The sequence below is a fragment of the Struthio camelus genome, chromosome 3 (assembly GCF_040807025.1).
Source record: "Struthio camelus isolate bStrCam1 chromosome 3, bStrCam1.hap1, whole genome shotgun sequence".
Taxonomy (NCBI): Eukaryota; Metazoa; Chordata; class Aves; order Struthioniformes; family Struthionidae; genus Struthio; species Struthio camelus.
The window spans coordinates 108,943,679-108,966,953 of record NC_090944.1 but is presented as its reverse complement, the minus strand read 5'-3'; the positions used below and the strand labels follow the sequence as shown (position 1 = coordinate 108,966,953).

The 23,275-nt window shown below is 39.0% G+C and overlaps 1 protein-coding gene across 2 annotated transcripts in view; it reads left to right on the top strand.

Annotated features, from left to right (window-relative positions):
- The window catches only part of PRKCE (protein kinase C epsilon), a 305,131-nt gene that overhangs the window by 275,462 nt on the left and 6,394 nt on the right, over window positions 1-23,275 (top strand). For both annotated transcript variants that reach the window (XM_009676282.2, XM_068939624.1), the window contains one exon: window positions 3,907-4,053. In XM_009676282.2, coding sequence (XP_009674577.1) covers window positions 3,907-4,053 — 147 coding nt within the window. The remainder of the gene's footprint in view (window positions 1-3,906; window positions 4,054-23,275) is intronic.

Below are 23,275 nucleotides of genomic sequence, written 5' to 3'. Positions count from 1 at the left end.
TTTGTTCCCAGACACTTCAGTTATTTTCAGTTCAGGCATTAAAATTTATGGACTTGAGCTGCAAGTATCAGACTGATATCCAGGGTCCAGGGGTTATTTTGGCCTATGGTAGAGAAAGGGTGTTTTGTCGATGTTCCTATCTGCATCTGACCTTCACTAAAGTCCAGGAGATTGTCTGTATGGTGTTTTGGTTTCAGTCTCTGCGAGATCTGTTCCTTTGACTCCCCATCCCCAGACTTCTTTCTGTGAGTCTAGATTAACTGAAGTATCTATTATTCTTGAATTATGGAAACATTTGTTGGAGGGGAAATGTTAACTGATAACCCTTGATAAAATGTGTAGTGCCAGAGCCATTGCATGTACTGGGAGAAGGTATCTGATTTGCAGAGGAAAGGGAGAAACAGATTTAACAGTCAGCCTTACTGTGTGTCTCATTTGTGGCAAGCAGCAAGAAGTCTAACTGCTGCTGTTATACCTGTCATTAACCACACACAAATGCAGACACGGGATTGGGCTGCATGTTTAAACTATATTTTTGTGAATGTAAGTACAAGGGCATTGAGCACTAGTTTCTCTTAAGCTTGACTTTAATAAAAACATTTAATTTAATTTTCGTGAGGCTGTTTTCCTAGTTCTACATTTTGATAGTAGTATGCTTATTTATATTCTACTGTAGTCCATTTTTTAAAGTTTCTAGCAAGAGTCAATCCTTAATGCCATTTTAAACCTTAAAAAGAGAGCTGCATCCATTGAACAGATTTGTACTCTAGTAAGAGATTCCTCTTTGGGCAAGATGTCTTGGTTGGCATAAATTATATAGAAGTGAATGGAGCTGTTCCAGTTTACATCAGAAGAAGAAAACGTTCCCTTACATTTAGCAACCTGCTGCCTGTGCAGCTATGGTGTGAAACAAGTTTGAACCTTGCAGTCTTCATCTCATCTTTGTCCACATTCTGTTAAATGAAGAACAGGAAGAATGGAGGAAAGAAAGAGGCGTCTATGTATTTTAGTGCTGAATGCTAGCAAGGGATTAGCTTTGGAACACTTCGTTTCCTCACATTGTGCTATGAGAGGTGGATTTTATTCTTTAGAAACTGTGTATTTTTTACACTTCTCCAAATAGCATGTAAGGAAAGTTTAACAACATGACAGTCACTTACATTGAGTAACAATGTTTTTTTATTTTCTCAAGAAGCAGTTCTGTCATTATTTCTAACAAAATACTTTTGGGGATAATTTTACAGTACGGCAAGGCAGTGCGTTGCTTATCCCGTGAAATCCCACAAATCTTGTTAGTCCTGTTCCTGTGAATTGACAGGAATTGCTATTTAGAATCCTTTCCTGTCTTGTAAGGAAAACAATTCTTCATTGAAATTAGAATACTTACTGTTGACAATACAGGAATGTATGACAGTCAGGTTGTAGGTTGCGCCCAGCTCTGTGCTTCTGCGCAAGCAGTGGAGAGAGGTTGTGTCTGCACAGCTACTGATGGGACGTGTTCCCTGCCTATCCGAATGACACAGACCTCTGGGGAGACAGAGGCAGAACTCTGTTTTTCAGCTGTGCAGTTTACTTCAAGAAGCAAAGTTTCAGAAGCCTGATTCAGGTGCCCCGAGTGGCATGGCTATCTCAGCCACCTTTTGTTCGGTTTTCGTATAAGTCAGTAGGAGCTCTGCCATTAAGAGAGTTCTGCTCTTTTAGTAAAGGGAGGTTCCTATCTTAACACAGGAAAATAAAAGGGCAACTGTTATGGCTATGGCTGTCAGCTCCATTGGCAACCATCTCATCAACGCTGTACAGTTAACCCAGTCAGTGTGGTGACGGTTGCATCATTGTTGATGCTGTTGATAAACAAGAGAATAAATAACCTGTGTCATCTTATGATTCACAAATAGAAATCAGGGGTGAAAAAGTCAATATTTATCGCAGGAAACTTAATTTATAGAATTAAATATCCACATCAGAATTTTGAGATTATTGCATATGATAAACTTAATTATTCTTTTGGTTAATACTTAGTTATTCATTCTTCAAACTTGTTCTCCCTCCGTCATCTGTGTCCAAGTTTCCTGAAATTTGTGAAGTACAAAACTGAAGTGTGCTACCTAGTAGCATTTTCTTCTCCTGCAGTTCTTAAAAATGACATGTTCTGGTATTTTCCCTGCTTCCAGCTTAATACAAAAATAGGACCAGATTTTGCTTCTTTGAGACCTGGATTATGCAGTTCGATAAGCGCATGCTGTAGTTTCCGTGTGCTGTTTCTCCAAAGCACATGGCTGCTGCTCCCTGGCCTGCTTTCTCCCAGTCACCAGAGACTCCTGGAGGTGAAATAAAGCAGAGGAACGTAGGAATGCATTTTGTGGTTTTCCAAGAGACCTCACCAAAGCACAGTAATCCTTTCAAAACCTTTGTTTCTCCTGCCCGTAGAAAATATGGGCTGTAATTTAGATATGACTTATCCACTTGCAAAAGAACTTGGGGAACGGTTGAACACAAGGCCAAACAGAAAGAGTCGTCTTTGGGGTGGCGCACATGTTTCAGGAACCACAGAGAGCTGCCTGGCTGATTTGCTTTATGCCTTTACAGGGATAGCAATGCTATTCTGCTGTGGATAGTTGACCTAGCTATCTTAAGCCATCTTCAGGGCTTTGATTCTGTAATAACTGGGGAATTAAAGCGAGGGTATACATTACTGTAATTTTTTTTTTTTTTTGCTAAGATTTTTTTCTCTACAGATGTATAGTGTAATGTGGTACCTTGGTTAAAAAGACAATGGACAATTATTACATTTTGCTGCATTTATACAAATTTTTGAATTTTAAAAGTGTTATAATAATAGCTGATAGTGAAATCATAGCAGAGCTTGAGATAATTCTATATTTTATGTTTGCCGTGTGTATATGTGTTTATGTAAGAGCAGTGGTCGTTGCTGCTTGAATTGAAAGGATGCGGTGTTGACGTGCTTTAGGAAATAGGTAGAGCAATTGCTAATAAGAGAAGGAAGGAATAACAGATCAGAATCAGAACATACATGCTTAGCTGCCATCGTTTGATGTCAGTGCCTTGCATGAGCTGTACAGCATCTGGATGAAAGGAATAACAGGGGTTTAAGAGGGAGAATCCTAGAAGTTATCACACTAGAGGAGACCGACTAGTTCCCGTTGCTGCAGCCATGCAATTGATAGCAGTATCCTGTGCTGACGATGAAAAAGGAAGGTGCAAGTTATGTAACGTTGTTTCTCAAGGGAAGCTTTGTCCTGTTACTGATCAGTCAGCGTATTTCCTGGATTCTTGTAGTTCCCATTGCTGCAACTGCTGGTCTTATTCATATCCGAGCAGAGTGCTAGAAATGCGGGAGGAGGTTAGGGATTTCCGCGTGTCCACCTGAATGCAGAGTATGTTTATACAACCTATGTATCGAAGGGAAAGACATAGCAGTAAGAACAATATGTAGCGCCTACCCCCCAGATTAATACTTCAGGTAGCGCAAACAAGGCAAGATGCAGTAAGAGCTATCCTGAACATCGATTTTAAACTGTCTCTGGAGAGTTTAATATTTTCTTTCTTTTAGTGTTTTGGCCAAAACTGGAAGTTGAAACGCTGAAAGAGAAGCTATTCTTGCAGCACTCCCAGCCAGATGAAATTAGGAGGTCTTGGAAATCAGCTGAAAGTGCTTTCTGCAGGAAATACTCACATCAGAGTCTCTGCATTTTCTAGTTGGACTCGAACCTCTGAAATTTAGAGGGGGTCCTTGCTGCACATACAGGAAGAATCAATTTTTGAACGGGGATGTCTTTGAAAAATAGGCAGTGGGAATTTGAATGCATAATTGAATTGCGAACGGTTTCCAGCCATTGTCATTAATGTTTTGTGACTTTTTCCTCCTCTCCCTCCCCCACCCTTCAGTTCATGACAAAAAACCCAAACAAGCGACTTGGCTGTGTGGCGTCACAAAATGGGGAAGACGCGATTAAGCAGCATCCGTTTTTCAAGGAAATTGACTGGGTCCTTCTAGAACAAAGGAAAATCAAGCCGCCCTTCAAGCCTCGGATTGTAAGTAGCAGTTTGCGTAACATTCAGAGAAAGCTTGGTTTGAAAAGTCTGGTTGTTGGCTGTTTTGAAACATTAAACTACTTGATACCAAATTTGGGGGTTGAAACATAACCTTAGGAAGATAGGAATCATGCGGCAAAGATTGCTTTGTCATTGTTTCTGTGAAGGTAAGTCTCAAGAACAGATTAATGCACAGGAAGAGATTTATATGCAGTCACATAAACCATGAGAGAGAGTTCAAGGCCCTGTTTTTAATTATTTTCCTGCGTTCCTAAAGATACCTCGATGTGAAGAGTGTATTGCAATGAGGTATAAACTTCCTATATGAACTCTGCTACAGTCCTGCATTGCCAAAGGCCGGTGGATTTAGTGGTGAAAGGCAGAGGAATGAATTTGTGATTATTAGTATTTTAACTGAAGATAGATGAAAAATCAGCTTTATGGGGGAAAGAAACATACGTCATAGATAAGTTGATGTATTTACTTGTTCCTAAGTAATAATCAAGTATTTATATTTTGAGCTGACAAAATATGGAAGCCTCGGTGTCACATGCAGAAACAACAAAAGCCAAGCAAAAATACTTTATTTTTCTTTCCTTCCTCTGGATAAAAATAATCAAATGTCAGCTTTTTAGCTGACACCAAATGTCAGCTTTTTAGCTGAGAATATGTACAGTAAATTTTGTATCAGAGCAGGAAATGGAAATAATTTTATGATAAATCCTTAGAGATTGATTCACATCTTTTGACTTTGCACCTTCCGAATTACAATATTTGACTTGCCTGTAAATATGGTTAAGGTACTTGTTTGTTTCTTTCCTTAGATCATTTATGAAGATATTAAAAAAAAAATTGGAGCTTAACCCTGAATCCTGATTCATAAAAGTTAGAGCTAGAGAAATCACCTCTGTCATTACAGAATTACTGTCTATTGCATTCATACGTATAAGTTTAGTGCAGCGAGGTGCATTTCCCTAAGTTGCCTGTGTGGAGGGTGAAGGTGGGGCTGCTCATGCAGGGACCGTTCAGAACAGGAGCCTAAAGCAGCTGCTCTGAATCCGCTTTTGGAGGAGTCTCTCTCACGTGCACATGTGCTATGGAAAAAGAGCCTGGATTGACATCTGTAGGTGAAAGTTAGCCTTTGTGAATGTCTTTCTAAGAGTAATGTTGAGATGTAATGTTATCCTATGGGGAAGTTTTGCTCAATGTATTTTTTTGAAGAATGGAAAGCTTGTCCTTCAGTAGTTATGGACACAGGGATTGCATGAGCCAGGCCCTGTGCTGGAGAAAGACCAGCCAGCTGGACATGCCAGCTATTTTACCCTTCTGCCCAACTGCTCTGTACTCTGGAGGTGGGGCTGCATTGCACCTAATGCCTGAGCTGCCTTATGAACCTCTACACTGCGGCAGAAAGTGCAAACCCCATATTAACCCTGTTAGTGTCTATTTGAAATGATTTAATACTGTAACTAACTGCTTTCCATTCAGACTCCACAGCCCTCAGGTAGCTGCGGACAGCCTTGTTCAGCTTTCAGCAGAGCTACTTGTGTGTAGCTCTTTTCCTGTTATTATAAAAATTTGGCCTTTCATCTCAGAATATTTTGGTTGCTTTGCTATAACTTCCCTCCATGTTTATCAATGTTTTGGTAATATCGTTGCCAAGTCAGAATGCACAATTCCAAAGTAATTTACAATTTATGCCTGCCGTCTAATAAGTCCCAGATTCCTCACATCCAGTCTGTTTATTAGGTGTTTTCCGCTGATGTTTGAAGATGCACATTCACTTTTGTCAATAGCTATTTTTACAAGGCTTTTATTGTTTCAGTAAGCAGTCCTTGTTGTGGTAGTTATTCTTAAAGGTCAGGAGGAATTCGGTATGTCAGACCCTTTTATTCATTGCTGATATAAATGCCTTCTAGACTCTCAGTGCACCTTCTTTCTCTTTCTGGTATTTATGTCACTGCCGTTAGATTGGAAAACCATTTTTATTATATTCACTCCTGCCATTTTGTTCCTTCCCTCCTTTACCTGTTCCATTTAATGATATTTTAGTTGGGGACTTCAGCTTTAGTAGTGATTTCAGAAAATTTCTGAGCAGTCCTTTGTAAAAATTCAGAGATAGCCGGTAGTCCTTTAATAAATGTTAGGCTGATTTTATACATTATGCTTTAATTACACCTTCTTTCATTTTTCTTCAGGCTGCTTCTATAGTGTTGAATTTTTATACTGCTTCTTCCCGTATTATATACGCCAACTTTCTTTATTCTACCTAGTCTGATTCGTATAGCCAATAGTTCTGTATGCCTTTTTTTTGTTCTGAGCTCTCTCTTTATGGTGGTGAATTTAGACAGCGTGTAGTCTATTGTACAGGCATCACTATTATTTCTATGTTCTCAGTCTATTTGCTATGGAAGATATCTTCCATAGTGATGTGATCCTGACAAATTTTCTACACTTAGAAAGGGTATAGATTGTATAATTACACTAGGTTTATGATCCGTCAGCTGTTTCATACGAGCTCTATAAATTTTGCAACTGTTCGGGTTTTGTTGTTGTATGAAAATCTTGAGCAAGATCATACTGAAATTTTTACTTGTCCTCTTAAGAGTGAACAAATTATTAGTTGGAAAGTAAGGTGTGACACACATCCAGGCTGGACAGAAAAATCATACCAAGAAAATACGATTATTAATGATGCAGCTTTAGAAATGGGAAAGGAATCTGTTGAATTATCTGTGGGGAATTGTTAAGGCAGTAAAATTGAGTATCTTCATAAATGCTGACAAGGTGATTTTGTATACTTGCCAAGCTAGGAGAAATTGCACTCACTTTGAAAGATACCAAAAAAAAAAAAAAAGGAATAAGTTGGGAGCTAATGAAATTAAAGTCTACCTTAAAATGTAGATAGAGAGTTCCTCTCTAAATGGAGCTGTGAGAGTTGCATTAAGATTTATTCATTCAGATTAATAAACATAATTGCACCAGTCTTATAATGCCTATGTTTGGAATCTTTTTTGGTTTTTCACCTCCTTCAGTATTGATAAAGAGCAATCCATTAAGTAGAAGTGACTTGTTATGTTAAAAGGGGATTAAAAAAATGATGTTTATCATTTTATCTTTAGGTGAGCCTAGGACTGTAAAAATAGCCAGATTATTAGTCAGAAAATAGACATTCTTACGTGTGTTATGAGTGCACATATGTGCAAGAACAACATACAACATATATGTAGTCCTATGTGCATTCAAACTGAGATTGGCATGCACATATAAAATTGTGCTCATGCAAGAATGCACACACTTACACAGGTATTCAACTATTTTCTCACCAATAGTTAAGATGACTAAGGGGGGAAATTTTATAATTACTATATCATACACACTTTAATAAATTTTCAAACATAGCATCTATTCAAGTGAGCTCTGGGTAGAATAAAACCCTGACACTAAACCTTTAAATGCATTAGGGAAAATGATCCAACACTGAGTGGAATAATCTCCCAAGGGAGGTCACTGAGGTTCTAGCATCAAAACAAATGCTGCTTCAGTTCTGCCTCGCTGCTCCACTGATCCCCCAAATGCTTGGGCATACCTTGGTAGCACGACAGCCTTTTTCTTTTCTCATACCTTTTATTCTTGCTCTGCTACATGTACGCTTGGTCTGTATCCTTTCGAAATCAGTACCAAGATTCCCATTGGCTCCTCCATGGCAGTCTGAGCAGCAGCTTCCAGCTCTTTTCAGAGGAGACCATAATAGGTTTTCTGAAGAGCTGGATTACATAATAGTGAAAGACCTCTGTCTCTCCATAGTTCAGGTAGGTCTCCAACTCTGCCAACCGGAAGTTTGAATTTTCCAACTGGACTTGGAAGAAACACTACATGGCTATTTATTAGCCAGATTTTTGAGAGTTTTTTTTTTTTTAAATCTCATTCATGCTGTGAATGTATACAAATATATTCTTTATTATATCAGAAGTTAATAACATTAATGTACTGCCAGTTTGTTAATGATTTGCTGATTCTAATGATGTCTTGGAAGCTGAAATTTCTTTCCTAACTGTCTTCAGACTTTAAATGAGAATTACGTAAATACAAAAGATCTTTGAAAAGCTAGCTGTGTTTCTCGATGGCTTGCAAGAGCTTAGGTTTAGACTGCTAAGCAGTGACAGGAGTGGAACACCAGGTTGTGCTAGATAAAGGCAATGGAAGCAGATCTGGTGGCCTTAAAACCTGCCGTGAAGGATCTTTGGCTGCTATTTCAGCTTAAGGACCTAGAACAGCGAATATGCAGGGGTGAAAATGCACTGGGGCCCAGTGCTGTGATGCATATTGTCTACCAGCCCTTCGTTTCGTAGATTCAGATTTGTAAAGCTTTACAGTTTCAAATTAATTTATTCTTTGATAGATACTATGATTTATTATATTAACAGTTTCACCCATGTGGCGCTGTTATGAAGGTTAGGCTGCTAGAGAAAAAGTAATAGCGCTGGGGAATCTGTGTTGAGGGGAAATATTAGAAATCAAGCAGACTTTTGCACAGGTATATAGAAGATATTTGCTGCATGTAAGTTCCAGTGACCTTGGCAATCATTTTCACTGTTCATAAAAAGCTGATTCTTAGAGTTTCACTGAATGTCTTGAAACTTTCTGACTGTTATTATTCTTCTGTGCTGCTTTTAACACAGACATGAATGTGTAATTTTGTATTCAAGAAATAAGGACAATTTCAGTGTGGACAGAAGTCTGTTCTCCAAAGTCATTGTTGTGAAGCAGAACTCCTTTTGAGGCACTTTATTCCTAAGTTGAGATATTTTGGCTCACATATTTTTCCTGGAATTTTTCCATTTGGGGAATGAAATCTCCCTGATCGCTGGCCCTAACAGCTGGCTATAGTTTCCAACATAATTTATTGCCCAAGGGCCACAAAGGCTTTGATAGTACTCGGTGCTTCTCTGCTCTCCATCTTTCTTTGTTTCCATGGTTATGCTCTTGGCTTGGTTGACCTGGATTATCTCTCTTTTCAAAGCATGTTTACCATATTACAACAAAGGTGCAGTAGATTGATTCCTACCGAAGTCATCGATACTGTTGTAACTATGGCCAATCTTGCTTAGTGACATGATAGGCTGATTCTATTTATCCCACACTAAATAATAAAATATGCATTCAAAACAGTGATTGAAACGGATAAGTGTTGCACCTTGAATACGTACTAATGTAATTTATTTTGTCCAAGTTGTTATTTATTGGCAAAGTTTACATTTGAAACAGTGAAGCAAAAGCGTATTTGACATATTTTGCTGCTGCCTTACTCTTAGATTCCCTGCAAGAAATTGTGTTGCTTTGTGCCATTTCTGAGGGCACAGCTGGTCAGCTGCAGGCTTTCCAGGATGCAGTTCTGGCCTGCTAATTTACCACTAACATCAGCCAGTGAAGTTCACAGAGAAGTGTGCACAAGTGGCGTAAAGAGTGGTAACATCCCAGTCTCCCTGGGCTCACTTGCCAGGAATGGAGGAAATTTGTGGTCCTAAATTCGTAGCTCATTTGTCTGAAGTCAGCAATAGCTTCATAAGAGCATCAATTTCTTCTTTCTTTGTAGAGCTAGCCCAGCACAATAAACTTACTATCGTGTCGCTTAAGCTGTAGATCACAGTGACTCTGTGCCCTGAAAGAAGCGTGAGGAACTGTGAGACTGTAGGAAACTTTTACGCAGTTTACAGCAAAGAAAATCTCACTGCCTGCACACTCTTACCCTTTCAGGCTGACTTTTCTCTGTCAACCTGCATGCATGCATGCCAACAAAATTGTCATTTTCATTCCCCCCTGTTGTAAATGTTAGGGCTGGGAAAATTTGAGACTTTGCCTAAGGAGTCCTCAACATGGAAAGGCTGAAGAACGCTGAGCCAGAGGGTAATACAAAGCCTGGTAAAAACAGGTGTTTGCCATATGTATTATCTTTTTCTCAATTAAGCCAAAGTGTCATCTCTAATGGTTTTATCAGTGCCTGTGGCAATCCATTCTTAGTGTGGCTATATAAACACGGCGTTAACAAAATAATCATATTATCGTGATTTGCTGTGAATGTGCAGCTTTCACAGAACAAGACATTATTTTAATTTTATCTGTGCCTTTGTAAATTCTCGTTTTTCCACTGTAGAAGCTAACTCTCTTTAAGAGTGTTAGAAACAAAACGAGCAAGATGGTAGACTGTTGCCGAATTGTGTCTTGCAGGATGGAATCAAAGCAGGTGCTGCCAAAAGGGCCTGTTTAGTTCTTCTGATCTGACTCTCTCCATTTTTCAGACTCTTCCGTTCCTCCTCTTTTATCATGGAGAATGTTTTCTCAACATTTGTGTGTTCTCGCTCCAGTTCTGACTTCTCGGGGATAGAGGATTGGTCTAGCAACTAAAACCAGACACCTGAAAATAGGTTCTTTTACCAGCTTTTCTAGAAACTGAGGGAGTGGCCCGCGACTCGTCACCTCACCTTGTTAATGTCTCACTTTCCGCTCTGTGGAGCTAACAGTATCTCCAAACGCTTAATGCACAGTTAAATGCTATGACAGCAGAGGAACAATGTGACTGAGAGGTGTTAAAATCCAAATGTTCAAGATCAGCCTGGCTTCAAACTGACTAAACCTGCATCACTTCCCTTGGAAGAGTGTTCTGTGCTGTACCAGACCTCAGTGCTAGTAGACGTCGTCTTGATTTTCAGTCTCAAATTTCCTACATTAATTTGCACGTCTCTCTTTTTACCTGTAACTCTGAGATAAACCGTGGTCTGATCCCCTCCCCCCTTAGTTATCATTCTCCGAGCCACCGTGTCTGTGTTGAGTTTCCTCCCGAGTCTAGACTCCCGTGTTAAGTCTTGACTTAAGGATGCCAGCAATGTGGTGTTCTCTTTTAATTTTGCGCTGCAGCAAAGGTTTGAAATAAAATCGTCCCCAGATACCAAATTCTAGTGCTAGCCAATGAGCGAGCGCTACAACTTGAGTCAGTGAGCACTAGCCGTTTTTTTTTTCTTCCCCCCATCCCCCCCCCCCCAAAAAAAAGCCTGAAAAACGGGCGAAATTTCGGCAGACCGTTGGCAGTGACCTGTGCCAAGCCAGGTGCCCACAGCGCTTGAAAACTGGGTAATAAACAGCGAGTGCCGATCAGCGCCTTTGGAGCGGGCGGTTAGCCTGGTTGCAGAGGCGACCGGGCAGAGAGGCTGCACCTGCCCAGGAGCGGGTGCCGCACTGCCCAGCGACTGCTCACGTGGTCGCTGAGCCAGGTGCGTGTTTCCACTGCTGCAGCGGCCCTCTGCGTACTGTGACATGCGGCTGGGATCCTTAAAGAGGGACCGCTTGCCTGGAGAAAACTTTCAGATAGGTTAGACTGGGACAGGAGTCTTACAAACCTGCCCATGTTTTCAGATTTATTTCCGTGCGTGGCCGCTAAGAGGCAAAGATGTTTTTACCTTTTCGCGAGGGATTTTTAAAGCCTCCTGTTGGGGAGTCATGATACTGTTTTAGGGGGGGTTTTTTGACACGCCTTTTATTTTTTGTGACAGTGGATTGTATTGTCATAGGTGCAGAATTACGACTTTGCCTTTACACTGTGGGGAAGAAGCCCTTTAAAATGCACTATCATTCAGTAATGCCAAAAGGAATAGGAAATTACTGGCCGAGTAAATTTCTTTTTGTGTAAATGTTCTCTCTTTTCAAGTTTGCTTCAGTGTGAATGTCCCTCTTTAAGGTAAGGCCTACAATATGGGGAAAATGTCAAGGTAGGTCCATTTTTAGGCCTAATAACCTTGAGGTGTCCCTTCAGTTTCATAATATATTTCCATTCGGTCATCAGTGCATGGCAATGAGCATTTAGCAGATGGGCACGCAAGGGGCTATCCTGCATGCTTTTGCATGAAGTGTTTTTGCTAAGACGAAACACTGGTGAGCGGTCTTTGGGCCGCAGACACTCATGTACCATTGTTAAACATTGCACATTACGTATTCCCCACTTTCCTGCAGGCATTTCAGGTGTAGGAAGACAGTGGGCCTTCTTCTGAGAGTGATGTGATGAGAATTAATAGTGATATACAAACAAAGGTTTAGAAACAGGGAAAATTTTTTGTGTTTGACAGGATTGTCAACTCATGTCCTCTAGAAAAACTAAGGACAAATGGATGTGGGCTTTGGGGGCCTAGGCTTTTTATTACCAACAGCCATATTTGTTGAAATCCACCGCTTTTGTTGGCACTCTGATCCTGTCACAGGGGTATCATGAACTAGAATATTAAATGTGAGGTGGTTCCAAAAGGTATCACTTTTTTGTTAACCAGTTGGCTGTTGACTAAAAAGCATTGACTGTTGACAGTTCAGCGTGCAGCAGACAGTGGCCAGCAGCAGCAGCAGAACTGCCTACAGGATAGGTGTAGCAGGTGGTTGGGCAGGGCAGGGCAGAGAATCTGTGCCCCTTCTGCCTTTTCCCTCAACAAAGTAAAGGACTTTGGCTTTCAAACAACTTCAGATAGCTCGGGACCGAGTACAACCACTGAACTCTCGCAGACCTGTATAGCTTTCTAGGAGGTTATATCCAACATTTATAACAATTTAAGGAAGTCAAGAGTAAGTGAGCTGGTGTGTCTAAAGGATTTTAGTGTTGTTTTTTCAGATGAGCAAGGTTCTGTTTTCCTAGAATTTGCTCACTCTGTTAGTCTTATTTTTTGTTTCTTATTCTGTTCAGTGTCAGTGTGTGCAGCAGCTGTTCTTAGCTGTGATTACCACAACACTAGAATTAAAGAAGTATGAAAGCTACTTCCCAGCACTGCAGGTTCCCAAATATTTATAAGTTAAACCATTTTTATTATACTTCTTTTGATTCTGTACTGGGGATCCAGCAGGGTTTGTTTGGTTTTGTTGAGTCCTGGTCTTATAACATTAAAATCTTTTCTTACTGAATAATTAAATTCGTTTAACCATCTGGTAAATGTACATTTTAAAATGGTGCCTGTTGGGATGGAGTGCTAAGCAGTAGGACTGTTGCAGCTTTGCTTTTGGGCTTCCTCAGAATAACACTGATTCTCTTTCACTTTTTGGATGCTTGAATCTCCAGTACTATTTTCAGAAAGTAATCTAAACCATTAAATGAAATAATATTTTCATGGTTACTTAAGGTATATTCTTAAGCATTCAAACAGAAGCACTTTATTTTTATATTAACACAGATAATAAATAAAATTCCTGATTTGATCCTGTTTCTGATGTCATTAAAAACGTTGGTAAAACTCCACTTGATTTAAGAAGCTGGGGAATCTGGCTCTTTATCAGAGTAGGGAGAGGAATTTATCAGAGAAAAGGAAAGACTGTTGCCCAGGGCTGAAAGTCCATGACTAGTCCTGTTTGCAGCTGGAGTCCAGGGAACACAGAGTGTAAGAAGAGCTTTGGCTTTGGGTTTAATTTCTGTTGCAGAACCTTTCGTCTTAGCAATATGCCATGGTAATGTGGCTTACTGGGATGGTTATCTGAAATGGACGGCAGAAGTATGTCCACATATCTATTCATAACTCAGCATACTAAATGCAAAAGCACTTTTAGCATACTAAGGGCAAAACTTAATTCCATTGGCACTTGCGCTACTATGCAGATGGTGGACTGAAGCAGGTCATGTCTTATTTTCAGTAGCAGGACAGGAGGGGCATCTTGAAATGGTAAGGTATTCTAGCACTTCATTAACTGCTACTTTTCTGTTGTTACGCTGCTGTGCCGTTACAGGGAAGACTTTTTGTTACTTGCCTGTGGAGGCCCAAACCTCGTACTTGTTCTCTCAACAGCATGCTCCAAGGGTTTAAATCATGAGGGACAAGGGGAACACTCAGTCTAGACTACTTACTGAATACTGTAAGTGTCGATCTTATTGGTTGCTTTACATACCATGTTCATGTTTGCAAAGGACCTACAAAAGAACAATTCCCCTTGCTTAAGCGTGGAGAGTGGAGAAGAAGGGCATCTGAAGATCCGGACTGCCAATGGCTCTCTGAAGGTTACTATTCATATTTGAAAAGAATAGGAAGAAATAGAAATTGAGTGAATAGATTTGTGCTTGCAGGTCTGCAATAACAGCTAGAGTTCCTAGAAAGATGAGGACCCCGCTGTGCAAAGAGTTGTACAAGTAGACTGTAAGACACAATCGTACGTAATGAAAAAGCGATCACAATCCGTGTAGAGGAGATCAAAAATGGGAGGAAAATTAGATGCACTGTGAGAAGAATATTGCTGAAGCTCAGAGCGGATCAGTAGCAGAACCAAGAATGAAACCCTCTGCAAAATTTCCCTGCACCCTTTTAACAAAACCACGTTCAAAAATCTGTTCCAATGTCTGGAGGAAAAGCAGCAATGAAATATGCTGAGGTGTGGAAGTGGTATGCGTTCATTGTGCAATGACTTTTTTTTTAATCTGCAACTTTTTAAACTAATGCCTATACTCAAAAAAAAAAAGACAGAAGCAACAGCAAGTGCTTTTTAAAAAAGTCACATGTATCAATATTTTAATATATTTTTCCAAAGACTTAAAAATAATCATTAGAAATCCAAACACAATCTCTAACAGTTTATTAGCCTTGGTATGAAATCATCTTTACTTAGCCTTCACCAGTCGTATAAGGTAAGATCTACTGTATCATTTCTCAGTAGTATGAACAACATTTTAAGATGTCATCTCAAGCTCAATTTGAAGTCCCACAATTCATAGCTTTCTTTGAACCATTTTAAATTTGAAAGAGCCAGGTAAATTCATAAAAAGAAGCCATGCTTTAAGATCTCTAGAAGAAAACGGTCAGAATTTCTGGTCAGGTTTTCTAGTATTCTTGCAGGCTGAATATTAACCTGGAAGCCTGTGAGGATATATATTTCATTAACTGCATTTTTGAGGTTTAAACTATGCCTTTATTTGGAATATTATTTTGATAAGATTTAAACTATGAAGCAATTTCTACTACCAGTCCACCCATCTGTCCTTCCTATTCTGCAGTATCATCACATCCTGCTGGTGTTTTGCTTATAACTAACTAAAATCTGTTTCGAAAGTTTTAGTTCATGTGTTCCTTAGCATGCTTTTTGGTAAAGAACAATGGTGTTTGCTCTCCTCCTGAAATATAAATGGTATCTTGCTCACACGATCCTTTCTGACTGACTTCCATCAGTATCACACTGATGTGTTTGTAGCATCCTCCAAGTGGTAGATCATTGTCATTCTCAATTTTCGTCTCCACTGATGAAATTCTTGGGCAGAGTAAAGTTGCAAAGGAATGCTTTATCCCATGAAACTGGGAGACTAGTCAAACAGAGAAAAAAAGCTGAGAGAGTTCTTGAATAAAACATAGCAGGACCCAAAATATCCAAAAAAGAATCTGAATGTGATGCACAGAAAACTGGATTACAGAATGAGGAACAATGTAGAAACATAGGCCCTGAAGCTCCTCTTCAGCAAACGTATTAGTTATGCGTAGTGCATGGGCAGACTTCTGGAATGTGCTAAGTAAAACTGAAACGGGAAGTGTGGTCATCAAGTCAGAATGTGAGCTTGACCAGCGCAGGCAGAGGACTGATTTTGAAGGGGTTTAATCAGGGAATGGCGAATATCACCCTGCCACGCGAAATCAACTGGAGAAATAATAAGGAAGTGATTGAAGAAAACTCTTCTAATGTATCAAAGACTGGCTGAAGTGTTAACGGCAGGAAATATCCCGGTTCTACTGAAGTCATGTGAAGAGTTCTTGATGTAGCCAGATAGGGGAAGGTGTTCTCTGGAAATGAGAACTTCTCTCTTTAGCTACTGTGTAAATGATCAGACTCCTGAGTAAATAAGGCTGATCAAAAAGTGACAACCGAGCAGTCATAATGGTCTCTTCTGTTAAGTAAATTTTTGGCAAAAATAGTGATCGAGAGGCTGCTACAAGAATGTTTTCCAAACTTAAGATCAAACATGCAGGCTGCAGGAAAGGTAGACAGTTTACACAATTGCTAGTTTGGAAATGATCATCCTGCAGGGTTTTAAGCAGCAGTTGGTGATACATCTCACCTTTAAAAACTTTGAGAAGCATTTGGCGTACTGAGGAAAGATATCCAGAAACTTGGGGAACATTGTGAACTTCCGGAAAAGATTGTTAACGTGGTCGTATACACAGTTGACTGGCTGAGTTTTAGCAACCACCCTGTGTAGCTGTGTCGTGCTGATTGTGTGCATGCTCATGGTGAGTGCCATATGCTATATATAGTGTATTACACCCTGTACCTTAAATTTATTTAACCAGGACTTAACATCATTTTTACTTTCTGTTCATTCATTGTATGTAGAAGGCATACATAGTTTGTTCTTGCAGTTCACTTGACACTCTAATTAATTTTATTTCTGAGCCTCAGGTAGCCTGATGCATTACTCTCATTCATTAGACAGTAATGGGCCTGTGTGCTCCATAAGAGTACATAACTTGAAAAGGTAAAGATATAGTAAATATACTGAGTTCATCTGATGACTCTAAGGAGGGTATCGGTGGTAGAAAACAGAAATAGCTTTTATTTTCATGAAATCAAAACCAATTCCACTGAGAACCGATCTAAGAGAAGTGTAAAATTAATTTTATTTAAAGGAGTGGAAATATAAAGAAATACTGAGAGAGTGATGAAGAAAGTTCAGATATGTGTAAATCAATGATGGCAAAAAATTTTAGATGCCGAATGGCTCTAATGGATAACAGAAAAGGATCTATTCAGATGAACAGTGAAGCACTCCACCAAGTGGATGTCCACTAAGACATACGTCTTTTAATGGTGCTCATAAAATATTTTCAAGTAAGGGCTAGAGAGGTATAACATATTTATTATTTTTAGCTAGTATCGACAGGTACACTTTCTGTATAAAAGACCTGATTTAACAAAGGCTTGAGTTTAGGCATAGGCTTATATAATTTGCTAAAGCAAGGTCCAATATTTTACAAAGAAAACCCTACTGAATTCTAAATTTTTAGCTGTATTGGTCTTTATGCATACTCTCTGTATTGTTCTCCTTATTTGACTTCACCACAGAAACATCAGTTCAGAGCATACTATACTCTGATGTGGCAAGGAAGGACAGCCTTCTTTAATTTCCATTTTTGTACACCTTCCAGTATTTGAAAATATATCATAACATTCTGACTGGGATTAATATATGAAGCCATTTCAGAGAAATCTCAGTACACCAGTACATGTTATCTTAAGACAGAAAAATGACCTGTGATTACTTGAGAATTATTCATGCTTTTGTATTTTTCCTAGAAATACCGTATGGCAAACGTATTAGAAATCAGTGATTAAAGAAAGGCCGTGTAGGACAACTGAGTTGTGCTTGAACAAATATACTGAAGAAATACAAAACAGATTACAGTGTTTGAGGTGCTATACCATGTACTGGAGGTAAATTATCACAGGCAGCAGTAAAGGATGAAAACTGGTATCTTTCCAGTCTTAGAGAACTTCTTAGTAATAAAGATTTACTGCAAAAAAAATGTCGAACAGCTAGTCCTAATTTAGTTTAGGGTTTCAAATAGCAAAATAAATAAAAGGTTTCATATGCATGGTTCATCTCAAAATAAAAGCTATATCCTTAACGAACTCTATCATCATGAAAGAGCGTGAGCTGGCTGAAACGTTTTGAAGAAGGCAGTCTTTCCCAAAAACTATGTAGCGTTACTGCTCTATGGCCTATAAGACAAACCAGACTGAAGATATGCATTGCTACTGTAAAGCATAGCTGAGTCTTGGAACGATGTTCCCACTATACATGCTTGCTATTACCTTTTACACTGAACATCAGTAAACATCTGTGGTTCTTTGCATCCAGTGTCACCTATGCACACGTGAGGGGCTGAAACTCAGAAGATATTGCTATATATTTGCAATTTCATAATCTATTCAGAAATAATTTTGTAGTATGTTACTTTTCTGTAATTATGTTGGACACCTGACGGTAGACAGAATGAAACATTGGAAATTTCACTGATCAGTGTTTTATCCAGGAGCATAGATGAGATATGAGACTTGAAATAGTTCTTCACATCCATTTGTTACATCATTCACCTATTCACTAGCATCATATTCTGCTTGATTCCCTATCTTTATGGTTGCTTAAATTACGGAAAGCAAAGTAAATCTTGAAGTTGTCCCCACAAGTTAGAAGAAATACAATTTGAACTAGTGGCCCATTGTTTTCCGCTCTTGTGAAAGTGAAGTGAATGGGGTATGTCCTGTTCACCAGAACAGGAAAGAAGCTTTATGCAATTTTAGTATTACACATGGCTACTTGAGCAGTATAGGTAGGATTTGGATGGCTGCCCAACTCGCATCCTGTGCGGGCTAAATCTGCTCTAGTCAGATTTAGATAAAATAGTGGTAAACATCCTAGTTTCTTATTTATTCTGTTACTTCCAACATTGCTATCACTGATGGAAATGTAGGTATCGGTGGGATTCTGATGGGAATAGATAGGGGCAAAAAGGAAGGAAAAAGTGCTTCATGCAGACATATATTCAAAGAGCCAAAATAATGTTCAGCACTTCACAGTCTTTCATATCTGGCTTTCTAATTTCAGAATAATTGATGTCATACTTTGCATGAGAGGTTTTGGAATAGCTTATATAATTTCTTATATTCTGAAATTTAAATTTGCCAGATGAAGATACAATTTTTGAGGTGATAAAAAGTGGATTTCATCTTTACATAGTACTCATTTGTTCAAAGTAATTATTTTTTCACTGTTTTTAGTACATAATTTCACTACGTCTTACCCCTTGGCATTGCATTCAACAATCTTCTTGTAGCTCATAAGCTGAGCAGTGTCAAACTGCTCAGTATTTACATGGCTGACATGAAGAAGACTGTGTTATGAGTTGTGTGAGAGCTGTTGCAATCCCATAACAGGATTCTGAAAGAATTGCTTTCCCATGAACTGCTGCTTCACTGCAAGTAATAAGCCTATGCACTAGTGATCTTTTTCAGAGTAAATCTGGTCAGATCCACTGCACTGTACTGCTAGACAATCTATACATGGGTATTCTCTCCGGGATTTATGGAGTATCTCTTGGAAGCCATTGGAATTCTAGGGCCACATGTCAAACTTGCAAACTCTCCTGTGTCATCTTTTTTCTTCTTTTCTTGGCCAGTCAGCTCCGTTTTTCGAGGTTTAGTCACAGCTTTGTGCTAAAGGGCTAAAAAATACTAAAAAACACTAAAAAATAAAGGCTTCTGCACCCCCAAAAGAAATGTAAAATAATTTCCCATGTAGCTAAAGCCTCTGAGAAACCCACCATAAAGGAACAAAAAATAGTATGGAAATTCAGAAGTTGTCATTCTTCCTCTGCAACTTCTCTTTGCTCTAGGAAAGGTATATATTCTGCTGTAGCACAGCTGATGTGCAGTAGTTATGTCGTGATTGAGTCCTAACAGAAACAAGCCCTGACGGGATTTACTCCAAGATGGGTCTGGAAGGTAAAGGATTAACCATAGGCAGGAAGCCTGTGGTGCTGACCACCCCAGTAGTTCCTGTGAAATCTGTCTCCATTGGTGTTCTACACTAAAATAACTGTTGTACTTTAGCAGTCAGGCTATAAACAAAACAGATTTGGTATATAGTACCCAGCTTTAGTGCTCTGTACAAGTTAGTGCTAAAACCTTATGAGGTACGGCTGTAGGGAACAATGGTTTTACAGTGGCTTCTGTTGGGAGAAATTCATTTCCTAGACTCTGCATGTGGTGTGATTTATCAGTGAACCTGCAGAGATTTGATTTGTTTTTTATTTCCTTTGCTATTTGTTTTCTTGTGGTGGCTTTTGGGGTGTAGGGTAGGAAAGAGGCTGGGCAATTGTGTAGGTTATTCTCTCTTTCTACTCAATCCATTTTACGTTCCCAGGAAAGATAGACGACGTTTGATTATAAAGGTGGTTTCAGCTTACTGGATCAGAAATGATCTCTTTAAAAATTTGTAGTTCTGTGAATTACTTTGTTGCTTGTTAAAGGTCTGTATATTTCTGTAACAGATTGAATTATGGACCGAGTAGCTTAGCATATTTTCCAGTATTGTTTGACTACCTATTAAAATCTTTGCCGAATATCTTTTTTTCCCCCTAATTTTGTGTCTTTTGCATCTACTGAAGGAATAAATAATCAAGGAGCACAAAATCTCACCCTAAGCTTAAAAGTAATGAATGTTGGTATCCTTGTAAAAACTATCTTGCTTCAAAACCATTTTTATCATCAAAACTCTCAGCTGAATATGTTGCAGTAGTGTGTGTTTGACAGTTTATGTCTAATCTGTTGTAGATCTTTTTCAGGTGAATAGAGTAACTGACATACTGAAAGTATTTAGTAAATTGTAAAGTTATTCTGGTATTTTATATTTCATATCTTCTGAAATAAGACATTTTAGGAAATACTTTTAATACTGATATGGATTCATTTATGCATGCAGATACTGTGAAAAGACATCAGAGTGATAAACAGAAAGACAAGCCTGAAGTATTTTGCCGCTCTGCCTATTTCTTTCACAGTATTCATACTGAAATTCTGTATAATGAGACAGATGCAAAAGTCGATGCTGATCAGTTGTTCTCAACCTTTTCGAAATTAATTCACCTTCGTGAGAAGAGATCCATTGATTGGTGCAAAGTGATCTCTGCCTGTGCTGCGTTTTTCGTTATCATAATGAAGAGAGGTGAATAAGAGGACAGTGATATATGTGAGGTTAGCCGCATAACCTTGTGCTTCAAACCAGTTTGCTTGATGTCTTTAGTTTTCGTTTGTCTTGAACAAAATTATCTGAAAATCTTACCAGTGACAAGGTAAATGTGAAATACTCAAACTCTGATCATCCTGATCTAAGAATCTCTTCTTACTGATACTGCATCAAACATGGGAATCTTTTCTTTCTTACTGAGGCAAACTTCTGAGTAAAATTAAATGATACCACGTAATACATTTAAAAAGATGCAAGTCTTGCTATGCAACTCTTGCTCTGTTCTGTTCCTGCTGTGCTGCTGTCCCTGCCACTGTAGCTGCACACTGAAAACTGTAGCAACCTCCTGCTCAGATTTAATAACTGCCCAAATTTAAGCCTGTCTTGTGCTTGATGGGCTGCTGATGATACAGCCATGTATGCACTAAAAGGATTTTCCAGGAAAGTTCCCAGGAAGAATGACAAACTCCAGGATTTCAGTGCGGGCCAGAAGACATGAGAGGAGTGAAGCACTGCCTGTGACAGAAAACTGTATTGCAGTGCAGTAAAGTGAAAAGATGCTTCATTCAATCATATAGAAGGGCCAGTCTGCATCTGTAGGACAGTGAAGATCATGGACAAGTTTGGCACATATTTTGTGTGAAAAGGTCCACTTGTCCAAGAGTACAATACCACAGTACTTTTTTTCCACTAATGTATTGGTTGTTTGTTATAATAAGCATTCTGTCCTCACTTGTCTTGATTGTCTGTTCTGGGATTAGTGCCTCATCCTGCTAAACTGATCAGAAATATATTAATTGATTTAAAGAGGAGGAGAGTTCTGCCTTTTTTTCCCTACGGTTATATTTATCAGCATCATGTGAATTTGTATTTTTAGTCTGATTTTCCTACAGAAATGACACTTCTGTGGTAGTGTTGGTTTTATAGCCGCCACTTCCATCTTTCTTTCATCTCCTTTGAGTATCCTTTGAATTCATTGGACAATTCCAACCTCATTTAGTGGAGCTATTGAGCTTTCAAGAGACTCGAAAGGGTTTCAGAGATTTTTTTGTCAAATTAAGGGAAAATAAAGAATGGACTAGAGATAGATGCCTATTAATGCCTTCAAGCTATAGAATTAATTTAATTATTGTTAGACATCAGAGAGTCCGCTGAGCCTCTTCACCTCACAGCGTAGCTGGTGAGGTGCCCAAGTTTGGCTGATTTCCCTGTTCCTGGAATGCCTTGTTTCAGATGCTTCAAAAATCATTGTTTCAGTGATCTCTGCAGCTCTTCCATTCTAACAGAAATGTGTGGCTCCTGTCACTCACATTTGTCTCAGACGAGTAATGAAACGAGGGGGAGGCTCTAACCCTTTTACTGCATTTTCAGTGTTAAGAACATCAAATCAGATTTTTTTTTTTCTATTGCAATTTATGTAGTGTCATTTAGCATTTCGTTGGTTCAACAGAAATCATTAGCAGGCAGGGTTGATGATACCTCGTACCAGAAAGCTTATTAAGCATGTCTTGGAGGTTTTTTAAAGCTTGAGTCTGTGAATGCAGGTAGAAAATTAATTCTTCATTGAAATGATAGTGAAAATAAACCCAGGTCAAAAAAACACTGTTTAATGTGTGCTTATTAATGTGTATGAAATTCCTTATAAACTTTTAGTAGATACCTGCAGAAATTTAAGAAAACACTTAAGCATTTTTACTCATAAAATAACATTCCTTTGTCCCAATTGTGGCCCAGTTCAGAAAGCTGATTGAACGGTGTTTTATGAAGGGAGAGCCTTTTAAAACTTCAGTTGTCTTTAGCTCTTTCAATAGAATCGGTAGTCTTCGAATGGAATAAAAAATGGCTTTGACTTTAAAATGTCGTCCTTGATGAAATTAAAGTAGATCCTCTTAATATTTATTAATTCATTTTATTTCTGTAGCATAACACAGTGTTACATCTGATCAGATAGTATCACCCACAAGAAGCAAGTTCCATCATATCTCCCAAGATAAGCATGTCTCACTAGGACCATGCTCAGATGGGAGATCCGCTCAAAATTCAGATTGCTGGGGAAAAAAAATCAAGTAGCTGTCATGTTGCCTGCATAAGAGGCAGTAAGTCACTAGTCTTTCTCACTATCAGAGACACTGTTAGCTGTCTTTCAGATGAAGTATAAAATTGGAGTCATATCACTTTTAGACCTTAAAAAAGCAGAATAATTGCCTTCACTGCCTGCCTGAATGCTGTTTCAGCACGGCCGGGAATCAGGCACCTCTTCTGGGAAGCTGCTGTGCTGTTGCTCTGCCTCTTACTCTCTCGTAGCGTTGACACATGCTGAATTCAAGTTGTTTGGTAATGCAGAGAAAAAAAAACTAGCTTTTGAAGCCAAATAAAGTTTCCATGTGCTTGGGTGGATAGCTATGGTTTTGGGGGGATTTTGCCCATGTGGTAACATGTAACTTCCTCTGTGCCTCTGCTGCTCGTGGCTATATCAGAGAGTCT